This window comes from Dromaius novaehollandiae, chromosome 9, assembly GCF_036370855.1.
Source record: "Dromaius novaehollandiae isolate bDroNov1 chromosome 9, bDroNov1.hap1, whole genome shotgun sequence".
Classification (NCBI taxonomy): Eukaryota; Metazoa; Chordata; class Aves; order Casuariiformes; family Dromaiidae; genus Dromaius; species Dromaius novaehollandiae.
This window is the reverse complement of record NC_088106.1, coordinates 32,083,094-32,106,733: the sequence shown is the minus strand read 5'-3', so window position 1 is coordinate 32,106,733 and position 23,640 is coordinate 32,083,094. Positions and strand designations below refer to the sequence as shown.

At 50.7% G+C, this 23,640-nt stretch overlaps 1 protein-coding gene across 2 annotated transcripts in view; it reads right to left on the bottom strand.

Moving 5' to 3' along the window:
• IGF2BP2 (insulin like growth factor 2 mRNA binding protein 2) overlaps window positions 1-23,640 on the bottom strand; it is a 72,063-nt gene that overhangs the window by 9,462 nt on the left and 38,961 nt on the right. For both annotated transcript variants that reach the window (XM_064517145.1, XM_064517146.1), the window contains exons 3-10: window positions 21,882-21,930; window positions 20,786-20,837; window positions 18,081-18,144; window positions 12,613-12,885; window positions 6,854-6,988; window positions 5,548-5,670; window positions 5,133-5,268; window positions 4,817-4,945 (exon numbers count right to left, since the gene is read on the bottom strand). In XM_064517145.1, coding sequence (XP_064373215.1) covers window positions 4,817-4,945; window positions 5,133-5,268; window positions 5,548-5,670; window positions 6,854-6,988; window positions 12,613-12,885; window positions 18,081-18,144; window positions 20,786-20,837; window positions 21,882-21,930 — 961 coding nt within the window. The remainder of the gene's footprint in view (window positions 1-4,816; window positions 4,946-5,132; window positions 5,269-5,547; window positions 5,671-6,853; window positions 6,989-12,612; window positions 12,886-18,080; window positions 18,145-20,785; window positions 20,838-21,881; window positions 21,931-23,640) is intronic.

The window sequence follows — 23,640 nt, the reverse complement described above, 5'->3', positions numbered from 1 at the left end:
CTGGCTGAGCTGAAGGAGCTAGACCAGGTGGCACGCAGAAGGCCCATGGCACCCAGATACGGATCCCAGTGGGACCAGGGTGCGGTGCTGCCTGGCTGGAAGCAGCCTTGCAGCAGTGCCATGATGGTGACCTGGAGAGGTCACACGCAGGGACATGAAGACTGGGGCATTCATTCAGAGAGCAAGAGGAATCCTGCGTGCAGTGATGCCCTGGGAGGATGGCGAGAGGCACTGAGGGTCCTGTGAAGGTACAGGGCAAAGATGGAGGTGAACAGTTGACCCATGTAGGGACCATGGTGAACCATCCAGGCCTGGGGGCAGAAGGGGGCACCTGGGTAGTGCTTTGCTCCACTCCAGACTGGTTGAGGCCTCAGCACTGCAGGGGCTCAGTCTGCAGCTTTGGGGACCCTTCGGAGGAGGGAAAGCACAGGCTAAAGAAAAAGTTCTCTCAAGACCTGGTTGGGGGAGTCATGGCCAGGCTGGAAATGGGGAAAAAACAATGCATCTCTCCACAGAAAAAGCAGGGACTGAGGCTCCAGCATCCTGGAGCACAGGGCCAGAGGGCAAGACAAGGAAGATGAAAATGTCAGTGAAAATCTTTAGGGGTTCCAGAGGGAGCTCCAGAAGTCAGGCCTGGGCTGGGGGGCCTGGCCAGTACGGCCGTGCCTGTTCAGACAGCAGATAGATAGACCACCTCCCGTCAGCAAAGGTACCACAGCTGCTGCTGGGAGGACAGGGACTCCTTGCGGGAACCTCCACTGGGAGACCTGGTCAGGACATCTCTGCCACACCAGCTGCCTCAGCACAACCACTGCTGCAGACATGCAGGAAAAGATCTCAGTGGGGTTCGGGAGGAAACATGGCAACGGGCACAGGACCAGACACTGCACAACCAGACCCACAGCCAGGGTGACAGCCCCGGAGGTGGGAGCCTGGGGGTGGCTGGGGCCAATGGGGGCTCACCTCTGGGGCTACAGCATGTGCCAAGTTGTACACGGGGCTCTCCGCATCACAGACACTCAGAAACCCAAGGGGCCTCGTACCCATTAAAAGCCACAGACAGCAGAGCTGGTGGCGTTTGTCGGCGTATTAACTCCTGCTGGGGACTGGGAGCTGGCTCTTAGGCTGACTCAGTACCTTCAAGGCAGATACAAGTGTTTACACACTAACATCCAAACACACGACTGAGGCACTCTGAATGTGCACACGTGCTCTCAGCAATTTTATGGCCACTCTATCCATCTACCTGTAGCTGGATTGTTTAGTCCAACAAAACCACTGCTGAGCTCTCTAATTTGTGCTGATCCTACTGAAGCCTCTAAAGCTGATGTTACCCCAGTGAATGCTGGGGTACCCAAAGAGACTCAAGCACCAAGGAAAAAAATGGAAGCCTCAACATCTGGTGGTGTTATTTGTCTTCCAACTCCTCAATATCTCTAATACATCAGAGAGGTAGGGCATACACATTTCTTCTAGAAGTACAAATAAGTCTTCTCCCCTCTGATTCAGGAAAGAACATCCAGATGGTGTACACAAATCACAGTTGCTCCAAATCAGGAGGGGACCCAGCTTCCTCACCTGCTGCACACACTGCACTTGCTCTTAGCCCTCTCTTTAAACTCAGTGCACTGAGATTTTGCCACTCTTGCGCCAAGCCTGGTAAATCGTGGGTGGCTAGCACAGCTCTCTGGGCACCATGCCTGAACGTGCAAATGTGAGGAGATGGCCAGTCTCCTACTAGACCTTGTCCTGCTCATCCATGCACTGAGGTGGTAATTGTCTATCCTATTGGAATTCATCTGGCTTCTGATTCTGGCGATGGGCTTCTCTTCCTGCAACCTTCTCCTGTATCAAACAGTCCATTCCTGTTCAGCAATTTCTCAGGAAACAGACATGGAGACCAAAGCAGTTCTCCAATTTCCTTGTGGCATAATAACCAGATTGATGTCCTTAAACCTTTCACTGTGAGGCGTCTTCTCCTCCTTTCCCTTCCTCCATCTTCTCCAGTTTTATAAAGTCCTGGTTTAAATTACAGCCACTGAACCTGCAGTGCACAAGTCCTGCTGATGCGGCTGAGCACTGTACATCTCAGGACAGCTGCTTCTTTGTGGGACCAAGGAAAGCTGCACCTAAATCATCTCTCTATTAGTTGCCTGGCCCCACACAAATAGACCCTCCACTCCTTGCCATCACAGACCACCCTTGTCTTCAGAAATAACCTTTCTGACTTGTGAAACAGATGGTGTTTAGGGGGAAGCAATATCCTTCTCTGTGCTCTGGTTGCTCACAACCAGTGTGCCAATGCTTTCAAAGAACGCTATTAAGATGGAAATCAAATGTCACCTCCTAGGAGCTAAGCTGGTTTCCTATTAACTGTTTGACTACACTTTGTTTTTATTATGGAGAAGAGAAGGCTCATGGCAGAGGTGATAGCTCCCATTAAACTAGCCAACATAGCTTTAAAAAGTCCATGCAAAGTTTTGGGCAAACAAGTCCAAACAGGAAAGGATGCCTTTCAGGAGACCTTCCCATATGCCTCATCCATTTTACCAGTCCGTGGAGCAACAAATGCTGCTCTCACCGCAGGGCGCAGAAGTCTAAACAGTCAAATACAACTTTCCTGAAGGCTCCACTTGTTTGCAAGACAACACGACCCACTTCACTGGGCTGACACAGGCAGAGCATCCTTCCCAAGAGCTGGTAGTACACACACACACAGGTGCACATACACACGCAGGCACGGACCCACATGCATGTCTCCAAAGAGCAGCCTCCCCCAAGATCCTGGCTCTCAGCGCTTTGCTGGGGAGCTGAGTGCACCTCCACTCCTGACTGGGAGTCTGAAGGAGGAAAGTGAAGGGGCTTGGTTTGGTTTTTGGCTCAAAACTCAGCAAGCTACCAAAGCTCTTGCCCCAGCTGGGGCACTCAGTGTTTGCAGTGGAAGTACACCTATCGCTCGCTCAACCCTGCCACGCCAGCCCAGGTGACCAGACATGTTCATAGGCAGTGGGGAGCTGTGCAGACACATCCCACAGGCACAAATATCCTGTTCACATTCATCCGTTCAGTCTGCTGCACCATAACCCTAGTATTTTGACTCCGAACTCACCGTTCTTTTCCGATCACTCTGCTGCTATGGTTTTCAGAAAAAGAAAACAATAGAAGTAAATTAACTTTTTCTCCATTCTCCATGCATTTGCAGTATCTAGGTAGAAATACTTGGAGAGACTAAAAGACACAGACTGCAGAGCTGACAATGGATTCCTTCACAAGGTTTAAACCTTGTCACTTGGTCTTTCCCGGGGTGCTTTGCAGATGCTAATAGGTACGAGACAAACCTTGTCTATCAGCAAAGCAGACAGCCTGTCTAACCCCTGCCCACTGTCTTCATGGGCTCGCTGGCTGCCACACAGACGCCTTAGGAGAAACACGTATTTGCAGGCTGTTCACACGGGTAGATGTATGCAACATTTCAAAAGCAGAGCTGAGGAGCTCATCCCCAGCCTCAGCACAAGGTTGCAGCGTTACATATGCTCTTGCTCGTGTGTTTTTCAGGTGCTGGCCCATTTCTGCCCATGTGCAATCTCAAAGGTTTCAAAACGGCCTCTCAGGTTTGTATCACCCACATCTCTGCGGTCTCCCACAGCCTGGCTTCCCAAAGGCACTGCAGCACCATGAGAGAAAGAATAAAAACCTTGCCTGTAAAACCAGATAAAGATAAACTCCCAGCAAACACAATTCTTTGAGTGCTATGGCAAGGATCAAGGCTGACAGAGGCAGCTGCAAAGTGCGCAGTACTCAAGCACTTTCAAGACACGTTCCAAGTGTATATACTCATTTTACCAGCTCCTATGTCAGAGAAGTCACAGTCTGTTCCCTCCAGCTATGACTTCTTACAGTACTTGTTTCTGAATCCAACCAGTTTGGCATCACAGCAGGAAACCTCCCTGTGCTCTCTGTGCACTGCTGGCACAGCCCCGACACACAGGGCTGTGCCAAACCAACACGTTCTCCAGGCTCGCCAGGGAGGTGCAGAGCCAGCAAGGGGCATGGCAAGACGGCCATCCTTGCCACAGCCGATGGCCTCTGCAGCTCCCCGCAGAGATCCCAGGGAGTCCTGACACGGCACAGACCTTCACGGGCAGCGGTCCTGCTGCCTAGGCTGCAGGCAGCCACCAGAAGCAGCCCCACGGTGCCCGCGCTGAGTGCACACCACAGGCTGTTCCAGTGAGGATGTGACTGTGGCTTCGCGTTTGCGCAGGGCGCCAGGATCACAGACCCAGATGCAGGCAGTGCCCTACAAGGCTTTTGCGTAGAGGCATTTGTGCAGGCTGCTGCTGGCTCACACCTACGTGTGCCCAACGCACACCTGCAAGCGGAGCCGGACAAAATACAGGCCAGTAACCTTGAAACACAGCAAGTCCTTCTACACAAAAACTCTGCATGATCTGCAGAGGTGAAACAGTTTAACACAACATTAGGGCACAGTTTATCTTTCCTGGGACCTAAATCCAAGGAGGGACAAGACATTTTCATTCACTGTTTTCTTCCCTTTGCTGCTGCAAAGTGTAAAATCTCTGCAGGAGGGGGAGGCTGCAGACATCAGAAGTGCACAGAACCTGGGAGGCCCAAGCAAGTCTAAGAGGCTTTTAGCACATCTTCCTAAAACTGCCAAGAGTCACAGCTCTTGTTCAGGGCCCTCCATGATATGGGTCTTATAGGCATAGTGTCTGCCCAGCCCCAAGAACAAGAGTGTCTAGTGACCACTCGGTCTCCAAGAATAACTTCCTGGCACCCCAAAGTCTCTTACACTTACTGCAAATGGGTGGTAAGGAGCGGCAGCAGCAGCACCTCGGGCCCCTGTGGCAGATGGGAGCATGGACAGCCCTGTCGAGAAGATCCCCAAAGCGCTGAGGTTCAATCCTGGAATCAGATTGGCTTGTTGCTAGAAAAGCAAAGACACAGAGAAATGGATAAAATGTGGTATGAGGTTGCTGGGGTTCTGACGAAACAGTACGGGAGTGATGGGTGAGCCCTTTCCATAACAGATTGACCCCCTCCCAGTTTTGTCTGGTTTCCTTGGTAATGACTCTGAAGTACTGGTATCCCAGGCAGGAGGTCCAGGAGCTTACATTGACGGCCACGACGTCGTTCTCGTAGGCCTCTCGCAACTTCTTCATGATCTCCACTTCTGCATTTGAACACGCCTCCGTGCTGCCCTTCACTGTGATGGTCCGCTCAGGGTTATAAATGGTTAAGTCCTGCAAACTAGCTCACGTACAGACAAAACCAGAGATGCTGTTATACTTTCCTCAAGTCGAAATATAGGAAAACTGTCAAATGAGAGAAGAGGATTCCTCCCCTGAGGTAATGCGGGCACCTCCTAGGCTACAAGTCATTTCCCTAACCAACACCACTGTCCATACACAAAGGGGAACGTGTGCAGGAGGACGTGATTGCTTTCTGTTCTGGTTCCAGGGACAAGTGTGTGGGACTGTGTTGAGGCCCAGCCCTGCCCCTGGAGGTTCAGCGCCCACCAGGACTTACGGAGAGATTGTGATCTTCGTTCCGGTGTCTTGCTCAATCTTCTTGAGGTTTCGGCCCTCCTTGCCAATCAACCTCCCAACCAGACTGTTGTGTGCTAGGATTTTCAAGGGAATCTCTTCTGCTCTAAAATGAATTAAAAAATAAAAACTTAATTTACTGAGTCAGACAAATGTCTGCCTAGCCTGGAAGCCTATCCTTTCCAGCAATGGACAGTAGTAAGGGCAGTGGAAGGAGCAGAAGAGCAAGGCAGGCATGTTTGCAGGCATGTTTCCCACCATCATATCTCCTCAGCTTCTGGCGAAATGAAGCTCATGGACCTCCTGAGCCTGCTGTCACACCTCATATTTGATGGGCACTAGCAGACTTTTGTTATGCATGTTTGCCTATGTGCTCTTTGTAGCTACCTGAGCTTCTGACCTCTGGGGCACTGACTATCACACCATGGAAAAGTTATTGTGGGAGGGGTTTGGTCTGAGTCGAATAGGAGACCATTTCATCTGCATCCATGTGGTGGGTATCTACGTCCCTGTCCAGGCTCTGCAGGCAACGATGCCTTTACAGACTCCTATGATCCCCGCCCCGCCCCGTCAGACCTTCTCCAGACTGCAGAGTCCAGAGGCAGTCTGGAATCCTAAATACCACGGACTGCTCATCAGCTGCCATTGTCTGTGTGATGATAAGCCTCCCGCTCACAGATCATTTTATAGCTATTAACCCTGAATTTCCTTGTTATTCTATTGCCTAGTTACTCAATAACAAGTTGCAATTAAATCTAGTCAAAAAAAGGGTACAGATCTTATCTGAAAAAAGCTCAAACCAAAAGAGAAAACTGTCTTCTGGCTTGACATTATTTACAGTAATTTTCCATTTTTCCTGTTTTCCATTTGATTTAGTTTTCCATTTTATCTCTACTTAATTTTCCATTTTAAACAATGGAAATTTTTGGTTTCAAATGTGTGTTTTTTAATTCTTTGTAAAACTGATATAAAATTTTCAAGTAACTTTAATCGCCCCTGTTACTCTACTGTGAAACTCCCTCCCACAGCAAGAAACTTCCTCCACTACTGAACAGAAAGAGTAGGTGAAAAGAAACACCAGTGCAGAAATGATTTTTAAGCAATGACTCTGCATGGTGGAAGTAAACAGAAGATGGTTTCTTTATCATTGGCTCTAGTATTCCATTCTGGGACTCTTCCAGTGGTAATCAGTGCGCTCTCTAAACACGCAAATTAGCTGACCGAATTTCCATCCCTTCCACCAAACCTGCTGATTTTGCTAAGGCAGGTGTACTGGATATTACACTTACGATTTAGTTTCATCAGCCTCCTTCTGCATGATATCAAGGATCATGCGACATGCTTCGGAGCACCCTTCCGGTGTGGCATGAATGGTGATGGGCTTTTCAGCTGCACCAGCATTCTCTTTCCGATGGATGTCAACCCTACAGCGAAACAGTCAGCAGAGAGGAGCCCCCTGAGACCAGACTGATGTTGCAAGAAGGCTTCTGAGAGCTTATGAGCTCAACTCGCTATTCGGAAAGGCTCAATTCAACATCTGCTTAGCTCAATCTCTGGGGTGAACCTGGGTCTTGACTGTCACCCTGTCTCATGTAAGCCCAGGCAGTATTTTGCTTCAGTTGGTTTGAATCAGGTTTCACTCAGATTTGGACTACAATTGCTTCTGTGATCTGAGGTCTGCCTAGGAACTGAGGGATGTCAATCAAAATGAAACGATGCATCAAGACTGGGCAGAACAAATCCTCAGCTGGACAAGGCGCTGAGCAACCTGATCTAACTGTGATGCTAGTCCTGCTTGGAGCAGGAGACTGGACTAGAGACCTCCAAAAGTCCCTTCCAACCTCAATCTTTCTGTGAAAAATACCTGAGGCCATACAGAGAACAGCTTCTGCCAGGACTGTTGCATGTGCTTCAGGAGAGAAAGGTAACTTACCAGTAGGCAGTGTTTTTCACGACATGGAGTCATACATGCACGTTAACAACAGCACTTGTACTCACGCCCTTCCATGTGAGACCAGAAAGTTTTCCCTTGCGGTATCTGTAGAGACTGTGCTCTAGTTCCTCTGATCCTTCCCCTCAGCACATGGCAGAAAGGAGGAACATGCCTGCTTCCATTTCAGTTCCTCACTGCAGAACCGTACCTGGCAAAGGCCCTGAGAAAGAGGGAGAGAGGAAAGCAGGGTAGGAGACTCCCGTACGTGAACCACGCATTTTGAAGAACATGGGTTACTTGAAAGCAACCTTTCCTTCTTCTCCAAGTGTGTCCACATGTTCTTTCCACCAGAGGATGACTCCGCGCAGTCATCCTGCCGTCAGTAACCTGGCAGCGATCTCAGGGTCCTGTCAGTCAGCCGCTGGCGGCACTATCATAGAAGAGGCTGTGCGAGCCTGGATCTTCTAGGTACGCTGCAGTACTTGCTGCTTGGCTGCACAGCAAGTGCCTGGAATGGAAACGCTGCACAGTCACTCATCTCCAGTACGATGCCCTCTGGCCAAGACCAGATGCTCCAGCTTCCTGCTTTCGTAAGAGATCCATGTGCTGACTGAGACTGGCACTGGTCATTGCCAGGCAGAGACTGCAAGATCAAGGGTTGTGGTCCAAAGAGTTCCCCCAATGAAATGTTTGGACACCACAGGGTCATGGTGGCTTTGTATAGACCAATTCTTCCAGGAACTCATGAACCAGAGTGTTGGAACATGGATACTTAACTGGAAAGCAATGGGTAGAGAGGGAGCAGTTATGTGAACCTTCCCTAAGCTAAGAGAAAAGCCTGACTCTATCAACTTCAAAATGCACCCCAGGGTGATTAGAGCTAAGCACTGAAGCAGGGGAAAGGAGGGACAGAGTCTGATCCCTTTAGCAGGTTACATCTATCCAGCAGATCTCCTGCGCCTGTTAGCTAGAAGTGCTTGGGCAGGAGAGCTCTGATTCTCCACAGGGGTGCTGGAGGAATCTGCACCCCCGAGAACCCGACCTTGCTAGGCACATCTATGCCTCTGTCACTCCCCAACAGAGTAGGTGGATCTGACTTCCCTTAGGCTGTGTCTGCAACACACAGTGGCCAAGTTGTATGCTGTCACTTGCATGTGACATCCTCTAAGATATTCTGGGGACACTGTGGAGCTCCAGCATGATGACATGAAGAATTTGTTCCTTCAGAGACACCGATCCTGGGCCAGCCAACAGGCCAAGGAAGATCCTGGCAGACAGGGAGACATCTGTTGCAATTCCCTTTGCCATAGCAGGGGAGAAGGCAAATACATTATGATGTGCCAAAGAAGATGATGACAGGTTCATACTCCAGAGGGGTGCTGTGATATCACCCTGGCTTGACGCTGACAGCTCTGTTAATCTCCTGGGGGTAGAGTGAATGGGAAGTACAACAGCCCTGGCAACCCCACTAACCGGTCAGAGTCAGGCAACTTCTTGAATTCACAAGCAACTGAGCTTGGTGAAGATGGGAAGTGTTATGAGGCAAGAACAGAAAGTATTGCACCATGGTGATCCTCTACCAGTCCATCACTGACATATGAGGACAAAGCCATCCATGCTAACAGCACAGAGGTATGCCTTCATAACAAAGAGGAGCTGAGACCATCAGCATAGATGGACTGAATGGATGCACTGAAATGACAATTATTGTGGACAACCACAGCTGAGGGTCTTGCTGGCCTGCTGACTGCCATCCCCACCCCAAACCTGAATGTGCGAAGATGTGAGTTCAGTTTGCACAGAGGAGATAGATAGGGTGCCAGGAAGCAGCTACTGTATTCGGGCATGTCCCACCCCAAACAGCGGGAGGGTGGAGGAGGACTCCAGACTTCCCAGCATGTCCCAGTGCTACTGTTGCACAGTGCCAGTCCAACAAGAGGATGAAGAAGGTGACCTTCACCCCCCCCATATACCCAGCAGCAGCTGGCCTGGGACCCTGGGGCGCTACAGGAAGAAGAGCCTGGGGCAGCAGACACTAGGATCAGAGGGACAGGGAAGGGGCAGGTTTGTCTGCAGTGCAGCAGGAAAAACCCCAAGGCACGTTAGGGTGGCCTGGGAATGCTTCAGAGACCAAGGGCCTTGAAGGGAAAGCCCTCTCCAGAGGACTGTACCACATGCATATTGGCACACCCCAGCCCCTTGGCTGCTTAGTAAAGATGGTCCTCCCTCTTCATTAAGCTACAAAGGCAGCAATGATGCTTGAAGGTCTTCTGGGGTGGGTTCTTGGCCTGGGCTCCTTCTCAGTCAAGAAAGAGGAAGGCTCAGTCTGGGGAAAATTTTGCCCTCTGGAGCTCAAAAAAGCATCTCTGGCCATTGCTGCATGTGGAAGCAGGGGTGAACCTTTTAGCTACATAACTGGAGGGTTCTGGGACCCAGCACAGCTCTGGATAAGAGTGAGTACTGTGCAACAGGGGTTTCACTAGCTTCCTTAATCCCAGGTGTGCCAGGATCAGTGCCCGAGTACACACCTCAGGAGGGAGATCCCAGCAAAAGGTGCAGGGGACCTGAGCGCTGAGGCCTCCCAAGGGTGCCCTGGGCAAGGACAGAGCTGTGGGCAGACACTCCAGACCAGGCTGCTGTTACAAAGTCAACACAAGAATGCAATGTTGGCTATGCCAGGGCCTTGCCAGAGGAAGAAGGTGCACTGGAGGCCAGAGATGCCACTTTGGCTTGGCAGGAGGAGGCAGAGCGAGGCTGTCTCACTTCCCAGAAGAGGCTCTCCCGCGACTGCATGCGCCAGCGAATTCCCAGGTCTGACAAGGTTCATGCCTTGTCTGAGGCTGGGGCAGAGGTGGTGGCACGCTGCGGCATGTGGCCTGCTCTCAGGCAAGCCAAAACACGGGTCAGAATACGGAGCATGGCCTTCCTCCGTGGCACAAGGTCTTCAGGGCAGGCACTGGAAGCCAATACGCAAGGAGAGATGGCTCTGCAGGGGAAACTGTTCCAAGCAGCAGTGTTTCACCTCAAGCGCATGGTCGGGAGAAACTGGCAGCAGGCGCATCCTACCTTTCACACCACGCATGGAGCAGGAGTCAGGGCATGCAAAGGAAAACTTTCCAGTCTCGGGTAGCAGGGCAAGGATACACCCGCTGCTGAACATACGAGGGGACTCACCTGAAGAAGAAGGGTTTGAGGCTGACTCAGATTGACTAAAATTTGCTAGCACGTTGCAGCTGGGAGGGCAGCATGTGCCTTCACAGCTACTACGTGGCCACACTCACAGCTAGACAGAGCTGTTGGTCTCACAAAAGAGCTCCTCTCCCTACAGTTCTGGCTTCCTTTCTGTACAAACCTCTTTTTGCAATCTGTGCGAGCATTATGTCTGTTAAAACCAAACGATGTGGTTTGACTTGTTCAGTTGCAGACCATCGGTTCTTGCTAACGGGAGCCACCCACAACCTCTACATCCTGCCAGGGAACGTTCATGTCTATGTCGCTTCACAGACAAGGAGAGAAGGTTACACACAGAGAAAGGAATTGACCTGTGGTCTTCTCCCAGCTTTGCTCTCACAAGGTACACTGAGACAAAGGTTTTACCCTCTCAGGACAGCTTCTTTTTCAACATGACTGATCAGCAAAGTTTGAGTCCTAGGTTCAGTCAAGGGACACAGACATGCAAATCTTCACATATTTCTCTTACCCAGACTGAAGATTAACTTTCATACCAGAACAGTCAGGCTTTGGCATCAGTCTTTACCTATTACTGGCAGAAGTGAGTACCAGCAAAGACAGCATCCTCCTGAGCTATGCTGAGCTATACGCTACTTCAATTTGCAAACCACTAGGACATGTACATTGGAAACCATATTACAAAAATCAGTAGTGGTCAGCATGTTTCAGAGACAGCTGATTACCAGCTGGGTCCGGAAGAAATTCGGCTCAAGTAGATGCGCTATTATGATTTAAATAATTTCCTCTAAAAGCTTCTCTGAGAAATAGGACGCCCTGGCGGATGGTTCTGGTACAGGAGTCCTATGTCCTGTGGGATCATCGGTTTCAGGATGATGAACATGGGAGAAGACAGCTTTGGGTTAAACACAAACAAAATCTGGGCAGAAACAAACCGTGCAAGAAAACCATGCAGAAAATCAGAAATGAAATCAATGTAAACATTAACAAGAGAAACATGGAAAACTTCAGCAAGACAGTCCTTTTCTTTTTCAAAAATAAAAAATGTTAGATTGAGAAAAAGGCTTCAAACAGTTATGAAAAGCACATCCCTTTCAAGGCAACGTTCACACAGTGCCACATTTCCCCCTAGAATATCTATAGCCCATACTGAGCACTGGAGGATGAGCAAATCCCAAGGGCAAAGACCACATGGGCACTGGTCACTGCTTTTAGGATTTCCCTTACACATTTTATCCCAAATTTACCATTTTTTTCTAAAGCCTTGGCCCAAGCCACTCTCATAGGGCAAGAGCTAAATGATTAAAGCAATAGTGGCCGAGAGAAGCAAGCCGACCTGTTTTGGGGCTGTTATCTGGGCTTGCTACACTCTGAAGCCCAATGCAGGGCCAGGCCTCTCCTGCTTTTTAAAGCATTGGGCCTCAGAAACCTGCTTCTGGTGGTGGTCAGTGTGGATCCCCCTCTGAGGGACTTGCTGCACTCAGACCTCGCTGGCCAGAAGCAACAATTTAGGAAATGGGGTCTGAAGCAAGACTCAGCGTTGCAAGCTGAAACCAACAGGGCCAGGCACGTAGCTTGGGAGCACCCAACGCCGTTTCTCCCGGGGCCAGGCAAAGGCACTGCCTGCCCCAGCAGGAACAGGAGGCAACAGCTTGTTTCTGGATTCAGGCTGCAGGTTTAGCTGGCCTGGCCCAGGTGCCGTTACCCCGCACCCGGTGGGGGCAAAGCGCTGCATCTCCCTCACCCCCAGCACTCGCTATGCTCCTCTGAAGGTAATATCAGATAAAACAGCATTTGCTGACAGTCAAAAGCAATGGAACATTCTTAGCACACAGAATAGCCTGCCCTGTCTCTGACCCCTGTATGCCATGTGCTGGGGACCTACAGAGTCCTGTGGAAGGAAACAAAACCATTCGAGGTACTTACTTGGACTGGGTTTGCTTAGTAAGGTTCTTTATGGTCAAGCCCTCCTTTCCTATGATCGCACCAACAAACTGCGTGGGCACCAGCATCCGCAGTGGGAAATCGAGCTGTTTGGGCTGTGAGGAGCCCCCCGGGGAGGAGCCCTGCTCCCTGGAAGAGTGGCCCCCGCGGCGGGATCGCTGAGGGGGCGGAGGGGAGCTCACCTCTTCATCCGGGATGTAGGAAATCTTGAAGGAATAGTTCTCAAACTGGTGGCCGCTGAGCTTCTCAATTGCTCTGAAAGGCAAGCAAAGGAAGGGAGCGGTGAGGCTGAGGCTTCAGGAGAGCGTCCCTTCAGGGCGTGGATGCATCTTCAGCAGCCCTGGGCACTTGTCCTCGCAGAGACCCTGGCAGGGCCATGGTCCCTCTCCCATCCTACTTCCTTCTCCCTTCCTACTCCCTCCCCTTCCTATCCTACTCTGAAAGCAACCAAGAGAAGCCAGAATCCTTCTGCCATCACCGTGCTGAGGGAGACACCTCCAGCAATGTGGGACGATGTTCCCTTCCCAGTCGGGCCAGCAGCCAGGCTGACACCAGGTCTGGGGGCACGGAGGGCCTCTTCCCCAGGCAAGGTGGGAGGCGAGCCCAGAAACACACCACTCCACACAGGGGAAGGAGCACAGCTCCCATCGGGGCTGGACACGGAGGAGGGTGAGGATCTTTAGAAAGAGCTGGCCAGTCACCAGAGACAGCAGAGCCCTACGCTGGCAGGACAAGCCCAGGCAGCACGGAGGATCTCCCGTGCTGTGTGTCCACGTGACACCTCACAAATCTGCAAACAGGAGGCAACATCCAGAAATGAATTCAAGTGGCAGAGAGGGATGGTTAGAGAGGGCCAGTGCATGCTCGAGCCCACGCCAGAGAAAGGCCTGTTCACAGCTGCTTTGCACAGCCGCCCCACAACTCTGGGAAGGGAGGGAGGGGGTACCGCAGGCTCATCAGAACAGCCAGTGAGACCACGCCAGAGGCAAAGGGCCATGAAGCTGGTGGGAGCCAGTACATGGCTGCGCAAGTAGGGACACAACTGCAAGTGAGAGAGGTTCAGGCTCACCAGAGCCAACTGGAGGAAGGGACAGGCTCACCGGAGCTGGGCAAGAGCAGCCGGCAGAGCAACCAGGAGGGAGCAATGGTGAGCGAGAGCCTGTCCCACCTGGACTCTGTGGAACCTGCCATGGCTGCCCTCCCGGGGCACAGGATGAGCCAAAGAGATGTGCTGAGGGTTGGCGTTGTCTCGGATGGACTCCGGTGGCTTATGAGGGGAACGAGAGCTGTGGCAGAGCAGTGCCAAGCAGTTCCTTTAGCAGGGATGCTGGTCAGAGCCGGGCCTGTCCTTCTGCACACCAGCAGAAGCTAATGCATGGTGTGGAAATGATCTCGCAGGCTCTCTGCAGACATGCAGCAAGGGACAGAAGACAGAGGTTCTCTGAACAACAGCCAAAGCTCCAAAGAAAAGGATGCGGCATGTAGTGTCCTTTGTCATGAATCCTAATTTCCTTTTTAGCTCCAGTAAGGCTGGGGCTGAAGTACATGGGCTATTCCGTTTGCCCCAAACTCCTTCTCAGCTGTGTGATATGGAGCCATGCTGCACGTGTGATTTGAGACTGTGATGACTTTCACAAGTGGGGATGGCTTGAGCCATATTTATTCCCAATTTCTCTTTCTATTGCATTTCATTCTGGGTATTTACAGGCAGGCACATGAGCACAGTGTTGTAAGAAGCTCCTTGCCAGGCCTGTATTTCACATTTAATGAGTACTTCTGCAGTTTCACAATGCCTTTCTGAAATCTATGCAGTGCCTTGCAGTCAGATTTCTCTGCTGAGGTCTTCCTTGTGATCTGTTTCTAACACAACGTACTTTAAACTGAATACACCTACCCATGAAACCAACCCACAGCCTTTCTTCCCTGCATCTGATCATCATTCAGCTGTGGGTCAAGCTACAGAGCACTGAGCCATCACCACACTGACTTCAGTCCAGTTGGATGTGACTGATCATGGTGTCTTCATTAATCCTGAAGTCTCTTACCCCAAAGTACCAAGGCTGGGCTGGTGAGAGCCCTCTCTTTGCCACACCTTTTGCTTCAGTTCACGATGCATTTATTTGTGGCCCATGGTGCCTTCCACTGCCCTGCTCACAGCCAGCCTTTCTCAGGTCAGCTCAGAGTGGACTGTGTGCCCAGCATGGCTACTTGACTCTGCCCATGGAGCCCCTCTTCCTGCCTTGCTCTTGGGCTGGCCGAGTAACCACATCTGGCTTCCTTGGATCAGCAGATCATTCTTCCCACCGCTGTCCTCACTAGTCGGTCATGTGCTGAGCCAATTCAGATAGGAAACTGTTGGAATTTCCACCAGCAAACAGGGCCTTGAAGGGGCTCAGTTAGGCACCAGGCACGACACTAGGGCACAGTTTATTCTTGAAGTCTCCCATCTCAGGAATCCAGAGAGGACCTAAGTTGTTCTTACTGGAATCACTCCTGAGTCACAGCATTATATATTTAACATCTAAAGGATCCTTTAATTTATCAGATTTTAAAGTAGTGATCATACCTTTACTGCACCCAGCTGGCCTCTTTATCTGTTTTGTTTGGTGCATTTAAACTTTTGCTTTAACCTCTGTACAAATGAGACTTCCAAAGGTATATGAAACACTGCGGGGAAGCCACAATCTCTATATGTGACCTGGTTTAGATTCATTCCAGTCCATCACCTTTTTTTTTTTTTGGAAAATGCATTTTGAATTCTCTCTGGCAAGACAAGTGGTAAATCCTTCGGCACATCTGTCTCTGCTGGCATTCTGTGCAGCTGCAGCTTTGCATCCCATGCTGCTGTGCAGCATCTGTTCTTACACAGAAAAACCAGGGCTGCATCCTCTCTGAAATGGAACAAGACTTTCATTGCCTTTTGTATTGGAAAACCTAGCTTTCTGCACACATCAATTTAGTATCAACTAAAACCTCAGCTACAACTGTTTTTCCACCATGATCAATTTTTCTTATTTCAGTGCTCTGCAGTCATCTGTTAAGTGGCAGGACACAGAACTGGCTCCAAACTTGTTAACATTTGCATTTGGGAACTAGCCTGACTATCTATGGCTTTTTCTTCCATGAACTCAGTTTTGACTTGCCTCTTAGGTACATCAAAAATACCCTGGCCACTAATTATGAGATATGTTAATCACTTCTAGCTAATTTAGTGCTGGTCTCTTAACATAGCACTGAAGTCTTTATAAGCTTGTAACAAAGTGTTTTGCTTGAAATAGCCCTTACATTTCTGAATTAACCCCTAAATTGCCAGAGTTCGTAATTTTTTCTGTTACCCTTCTTTGGATATGATAGATCTTGAGGGATGACTTCACAGAAGCACTGCTCCATTGATCCACAGGCACACCAGTTTCCTCCATCCTTTTGAAGTTTTTCTTGACAAGTGGCATTTCTTCAAGCCTCTTCTACAGTGTCTCTACACAACAGGCAAGCAATTTGCCCTCTGCTCATCTCCACCCTCTTCAGAGACTGGCCGTTGACCACTCCCCTCCACCTCACATCTTTTAACCAGTTACTTTTCCATCCAAAGACCTACTGTCTTCTCCATGGCAGGGGAACCTTTTGAAAGCTTTTTAGAAGTTTATTAACTGGTTTTCTTGTGCTTGTTATTTTCTCTAATGAGTATCCTTATTTTAGGACATTCTCCTTTTTTACATTAAATATGACTGTTGTGGATGTATTGTATCATTCCTGTGAGAAAGTTAAGTCTACATACGTGGCAGTCATGGTTACCAAATGGCTCTTTCACTGGAGTATTTTGAATCAGGCCTGCACACTGCCCAAGGCCAAGGCAAGGGACGCTTGTCTTTTTTTTAGCTGCAGGAAGCAGGAGTTGGCACTCTCTGAAAATTTTGGTCTCTGACTTGAATTCTCCCCCAATGACAAGGGGTGCCTGGCCATATTCCACCGCTGTCACCCCTCAGGCTGGGTGGCTAGACGTACCAATGAATATAGCGCATTCCCAATTCACGCCTAGAATTCCAACCTGTAAAGGTGGCTCCTTGATGAACTGCTTATCTGACCCGACTCACATTTTTCTAGAACCGTTTGCTCCCTGGAGACAAAGCCACTGTGGAGAACACAGCCTGTGACCACGTAGAGGCTTTCAGGAAAGACAGGATCCAAAGGGCATTGCAAGTCAGAACAGATGAGAGCTGTTTGGAGGCAAGAGGAGAAGGCACAGTAGAAAAGGTGACAACCACAGGGCTAGCATGGAGAGATTGGGCTGATGGCCCAGAGATGGACAAATGGTGCAAGTGCACAGACTGTGGGAGACTGTGAGAAATCCCATCTCCCAGAGAAGAGAGGAGGAGGGAGAGTGGTCAGCAGTGGGGAAAGAGGAGAAGGTGGAGATGACTGCTGGCCCCGAAACAGTGAGGATGTAGAACTCCAGCTAGCACCTGTTTTCTGGGAGAAGAGAATCACTCAGTGTAATTCTAAAAAAGTCACAGCATTGTACAAGATCTGCTGAGCTGGGCTCCTGGCAAAGGGAAGAACTGGGACACAGACATCCTTTCCTGTTTGACAATTCACATCATTTTTTCTTGGCCAGGTACTGCCTGATCACCCACATCTTGATACAAAGGATCCTTAAGGATCAGCAGACCTCTGGAGTAGAACTCAATCCCCACCTCATTTTTAGGCCTGTTGATGGTGCAACCAGCAGTAGAAAGAGACATACTGGGCTTTCAAAGCAAGCAGAACCACAGCAGAAGCAAGACACAACACAGCTCAAGTTTAAACCAAAATATATTTGCTATATCTTAAGGAGAGCTACTATTAGAAAGTTCAGCATGATCCACTCAGATCTGAGCAAAGCACTTGCTGTTGCATCCAACAAACTTACTCCCACATCAATTAAAAACCACCTTGGACACAAGCACAAGCAGTCTGATAGCTCCAGAAGGGGACAGACAGACAGCCCTTAGGATGCTTGAAGATTACACTATAAGATCTTAGAAACAAGCCCATGAGGCCTACAGAGAAGAAAAAAAATAAACAGAGAATGGTGCTGTTCAGAAAAATGGCTGGAGGAAAATACCTAGACTTCATTGGGAAAGGGAAAAGTTAGGGTGGTTGTCGGCAAATTTGTCCCATCTGGAAGGTCTGTAGCAGGTGGAGTTGCCGACAGGGCTGGTCGGGGCTTGGATCATCTAGGGTCTACTCTCCCTCAACACCGAGGGGCTGCAACCTTCTACGGAGAATATCACAGCATCACAGACAACATCTGGCCTCTTTATATGGAGGGAAACCAGCCCTCGCCAGTTCTGTGGAGCACAAGAAAAAGTGGCTGCCACCTGATTTGGCAAACCTGTAAACATTCCCAAGGGAGAGAGAGAGAGAAAGAGAGAGAGAGAGAATAAAAGTAAAACAAAACAAAAGCCACTTACACTTTTGCTTCTTCTTTAGTTGCATATGTTACGTTGACAACTGCTGTTTCTGTGTCTGTGTTGACTGAGGGAAAAGCAACACAGGGTGTGTTAGCTCATGTAAGAAGAGGGCCTTCCTCTCCGTTGTTGGCCCCCCTTGGTACGTCAGCTGATTGCAATGCAGGAGTTGAGAGCTGGAGCATGATTCTCTCATCCCGGCTGGCCCTGGCCACCGCGTAGCGGGTGAACTTGCACATGGAGCTTGTCCAGATGGCCAGCGTGATTACCTCCTCCCCCCCCCCCCCCCCATAACTGTGGCCTGGGCAGCAACAGGCATCGTTAAACAAGACAATGAATCAGATCCGTTTCATTTGCAAACTCCTCAGAGATTTTTTAACCCAAGCCCAGGTCCGTGGGCGAGTAAAGCACGAGTGTCTTAAAGTTACTACGCTCCACTCTGCCAGACTCCCAATCGTCTGGTGCCTTTCGCTCTGCTCTGCTCAGCCAGCCGCAGTCCCTCTCCACGGACTGAAAAAGCAGCTGTGCCCTGAGGCAGAAGAGCTGATCTCAGGTGTTGGGGGGCACAGCTGGGCATAGCTAAAACTCACATGGGACCCAATTCTGCTAAGGTCAGCTTAAATCATCATGCCCATCTGGGAATATTTTGGAGCCACATGTCTCTCCTTAGACACTTGTATGTGTGAGGAAGCACAGTTTTACCTTCCCGATTGCCTGTGAGCTACTCTGGTCCCGAAACAACTTGCTAGGCAACCCTGTGAGCCTGGGCTGGTGCCTCCGAGATGCACCATACACAGAGTGAGGAGGGATCCCAGACAGCGCTGCTGTATTTTTTCCCCGAGAACAAGGATGTAGCTGGATAAGCAGAGGAGATGCCCTTTGCTGGTTTAAGATGGAGATCTTGGCAACTCAAGGTCCTTTAGTCTGAGCAGCAAGCAGATGACTACTTAGGTCTCTCTCTCACAGCTTCTCTAGAAAAGCCATGTTCCTAACAGTCTGTGCTGTGTGGTTGGACACTGGGTTTAGCTGGTGCTGGCTGTCCTACTCAGCCAAGCCAAGCCAGCACCGGGCAGCAACATTTTTCCTGCGTGTCCTGTGCTCTTAGGGTTTCCCCTGCCTTTCCACTTCCCTCTGTGCAACAGGACTGATCCACAGGAGATAAATCAACAGTGGGACGCCTCGCTTTACTGACCAGCCCAGCCTTGGCTGCATTTCATAGCTCCAGGGGGGAGAATTGCACTGTGGCCGGACAGCAACCACAGGAAAGGCACTGCGGGCTCAGGGTGTCACTTTTGAACAGCAAGAGTATCCTCGAGAGCAGGCTCTAGAGCACAGACTGCGGAGAACAGACTCTGCTCCTGACACTGCCACCACCATCCTTGGTGGAGAAAGGTGCCTCTGCCGACAGCAGAGGCCTTTCAGACCGCGGGAAGCCGTGCTGCTCAGAAAAAGAACGGTTTGCACACAGATGCCATCTAAAGCTACCTGGGCTTCAGGCATCCAGCTGACCAAGGGAAGTTCGACATGTTCAGCTGGAGTACCTGGTCCTGAAGGGCTGGAGGAGAGACCAGCAGGTTTGAATGTGGCTTCCTTGAGGTGCACACCATGTCTCGGGGCCTTTTGTCATACATTTTTTTTCTGAGCATCTTCCTGGTGTGGGGCTGGAAATTGCTTCCAGTGTCTCACTCCTGTCTTAAAACTGACTGCTGAGCCCTGTGTGGCTCAGCAAGAGCATTTCATGTCTGTTAGGGCCAGGAAACATCTTTTCAAAAATACACTCAAAATATTCTGCATGTGACTGCCCTGAAAAAGATCCAGCAGCAAAAACACATTCTTCTATGTGCAGACTGTGGCCTTGCTAACTCTGACACCCCAGATCCAGCTGGGGATGTGCACACAGGTGCTGGTGCAGAGGCCTCGCTAAGGATCTGCAACTGTCCCAGGCTGGTTCCAGCATCCAGGGTTTGTCTACGAAGGCTACGGCATTTGTCTGCAAGGCTGCAAGGCCAGGCCTTGCCAGCCTTACCAGGGGTGAGGGGTGAGAGCCAGGAGAATGCATGTCACAGCTGGACAGAACTGGCACTGCTGCCCTAAGCGAGCTGATACGATGGCAGAGGCTGGTCCCAAAAAATAACACACATTTCATTTTCATGAGAGGATTAATGCCAAGTGCTGTCAGCAGAAAAACAAACTGTTGCACAGTCCCAGACTGGCCCCGTGCCTGTGCAGTACGGGCAGCCACATGCCTGACAGTTCAGGGACACGTGGGACAGGCTCTGGGCACCTGGTGTTCTGTGCAGGCAGCCCAGGGCCTCCTGATGTGCTCTGGCAAAAACCCCCTCCTGTGCCCTGCTCAAGCAGCGTGCGGCCAGCTTGTGTCATCGCAAACCGCGTGCCCTTCACAGAGACGAGGGCACGTGCCTGGCAACCAGGAGAAGCCAAGCCAGCAGAAGCACTGGAGGCTGGAGGACTCATGGCCCAAGTCATCTTGCCACCAGACAGATGGTCCTGCCTCTGCCCTGTGCTGCCAGCAGAGGTTAGGAACGTGTGTCAGCAGGGTTTAGCCCAGTTCCAAATTACTGGGCACAGCAAATTTCACCCTATTAGGTCCTGAAAAGAGTGTTTTTTTCTCCTGCAGAGGGGATGCAGAGCTGGGGAGAGGTGCTGGGATTTTCGCACAGATGAGGACCCGTGCTAGACTGTCTTACCTTGTTCTACATTGTCCACAGTCCCATACTGAGCTAATAGGCCATCCAGCACCTGGGAGACAAAGCAGCAGACAACGCAGGTGAAGCAGGCAGGAGAGGCTGCTGGGCAAGCGGGTGCTCTCCTGCTGTCCTCAGCCAACCTTGGCAAGGAGGGGGCAGAGGGAGAGCCACGCTCACACCCCGCTTCACCCAGGATGAAGAACTGACCTGCAATAGGCAACGGGCTCCCTGGCCTGCTTCTGCTGGATTTCAATACCCAGCTGTTGTGACAGATGTACTAAAGGCACTTTAAGACTTATTAGAAAGAGTACTGCCCCCCCCAATGCACGAACAGGCAGCAAGCCCAGTTTCTGCAAAGGGCACTGAAAACACATGGGATTTGCATTCTTAGTGGTCAGACTATTTTCAGAGTTGGCAAAGCAGCATCCTAAGAAAGAGATGGCTTTCTTAGCACAAGCAGGACTGGCACCAAAGGAACTACAGAGCTGAGTCTCTCTGCTGATCTTCCTAATAGCAGGCATCAGAATTGGAAACCACTCTCAGGACAACGCAGCCACCATCTCTAAGGCTGAGCAAATACACTCATCTCAAAGAGCTCCTTCTTCCCCACGCCGGGGCATATCCGATGCACCTGAGAGGGGCCGATGACCAGGAAGCCAGACTCGGACAGAAGACCCACTCCCAGTGTTGCACCAGAGTGCCCTGCAGCTGGTATTTGCTGGTCTGACTTTTCAGTTGTCTTGTTATCAGGAGGACTTACCTATTCTGTGATTCTCACTTCAATCTGGTTCACAGCCCATGCATTAAGGCAGCTGATCTCCTCTCTGCCTTGCTCATCTTATAGCCTCACAGTGATGAAAGTCACAGCCCTGGGACCCTGGGAGCCACAAGCAGGCAGAAGACTTCCCCTTTGCACTACAGGTAACTCTCTGCCTCCCGCCCTGGGTTACTGGGAAGATAAATGCTGATCACACACTCTGGGCAGCTCAGCTACCACTGCTTGGGTAAGAACGGGGCAGGAGGAAATAAATGGGGGTGCTTTTAAAATCCCCTTGCCTCTGGAGGGGAGACAGAAGGGGAGCGCAGTGCTTCTTACCTCCCACTGCAGGTGGGGGGGAATATTCCGGATCTGGATCTTTCTGCTCCTGCAAAGACAAAGCCCCAGGTTATGATCTGAAGGAATGCACACGCCGCACGTTGCAACAGCAGGGCAGCAATTCCCAAATGCTTTTGGGAAACCAGATGCCAGCTGGTGAGAGCTTGCAAAAACACCCGGCTTCCCAGACCCACAGAGAGCCCAGGGCTGAGCAAAAGTGGTCTTTTATGAAGGAGCTCCGAGACCCAGGGAAAGCCATTTCTCTTAGCTCTCAACCGGCCACTTCCCACTGGGGCTGAACCTGCCTCAGGAGAAATCCCTTCCCATCCTGGCTGCTGTTCTGTGTTTCCTAGGAAACCTCTCAAAATGCAAACCTCCAGATTCACAGCACACAGTCACACAAGTACAGCCGGGATCACGGGGTCCCCGCACACATGCACACACCCGATCATACTGCCCCCAGTCCCGGGCTAGTTGCAAGGGCCTGCCCTTAGCCCACGAGCCAGGAGAGCCTTGCCTGTCCTGGGTTGGCGGGGGACACCGTGCCCAGACACCTGAGTCCCACCGCTCAGTGGCCCTGCTTTCTACCCCATCTCTGAGATCAACACAGCAACAGGGGTCTTGGGCCCACTCCTACTCAGGGGAGGTGGCTATGTTTTACAGACCCCAAAGGTGTGCATTGCTGTTCAGTTCCTAGCAAGACCTGCCTGCTTTCGATGGGGAAACGTGCAGCCAGACCCTATATCCACTTGCCCTGAGGCCTGCCCTTGAACATGGCTACCATACCCAGCTTGGCCATGGTGTGGCCTTGGGGCACGGGAGCACAGCAAGCATTGCAAAGCTTCTTAAGAGGGAATGGCCCCCAAATGCCTCCCCAGCCTCACTGCAGGAAGAGGTGCCTGGGCAGTAGTGACTAGAGCCAAGTCCATGGAGGACCCAGACAAGCCATCAACTCATTCACTGTCCCACTACGTGATCCAGAAATCAGATGCAAAGTCAGAGGTGTTCCCCAACCGGGAGGCTCCAAGGCTGGAGACAGGGTATAGATGGTCACTCCATGGCTGGCTTCCAGCACACACAGTGGGGGGGTAGATCTGTACCGCAGATCACTGCAGGCTGCTCCCCAGGGGAGCCTTTGGCGCACAATGGGATTTGGGGTTTCTGAGCACCAAAGAGGTACCTTTACGTGTGGGAAGGCTTGAGAGCCAGCACCTAGATCTGCATTCACAATCCTGCTCGTAATCAATTAGCTCCAACTAAACCATGTCCTATATTCTCATCTGGTCCAGCCCTAATACTCTCATCTTTGGATACCCCAGCACTCATGAGGTGGTGTCTGCTGGCTTCATGGTGCACCAGAACCAGGGCTGGTGCACTCAATGGAGCATTATCTTTTCTTTTTTTGCTGTTTTCTGACAAGATCAGCTCATGAAGTTGACCTACTTTGCAGCCGCATGACCACTAAATCTGATGCAAGAAGCAGTGGGAGCAGTGGCAGTTGCAAAGGTCAGAGTGAGACCACCTCTCTCAATGGCAGAGACTAGTTTTCATGCCAAACCACTTCCTCGCACACACACATGCCTGGTTTTCGCGCATGGATCAGCAGCTGGAAGTATCACTGTTTTTGTAAAAGTTTGTCCTTCCTTCTGGAGTTTCTTGTGCCAGATTCAATAAAGCAGCAGAAAGGAAGATGAGCTCAAGGAGGAATTCATACCAGCTACAGGAAGAGCGAATCCGTTGTGTGCAAAGGCAATCCTGC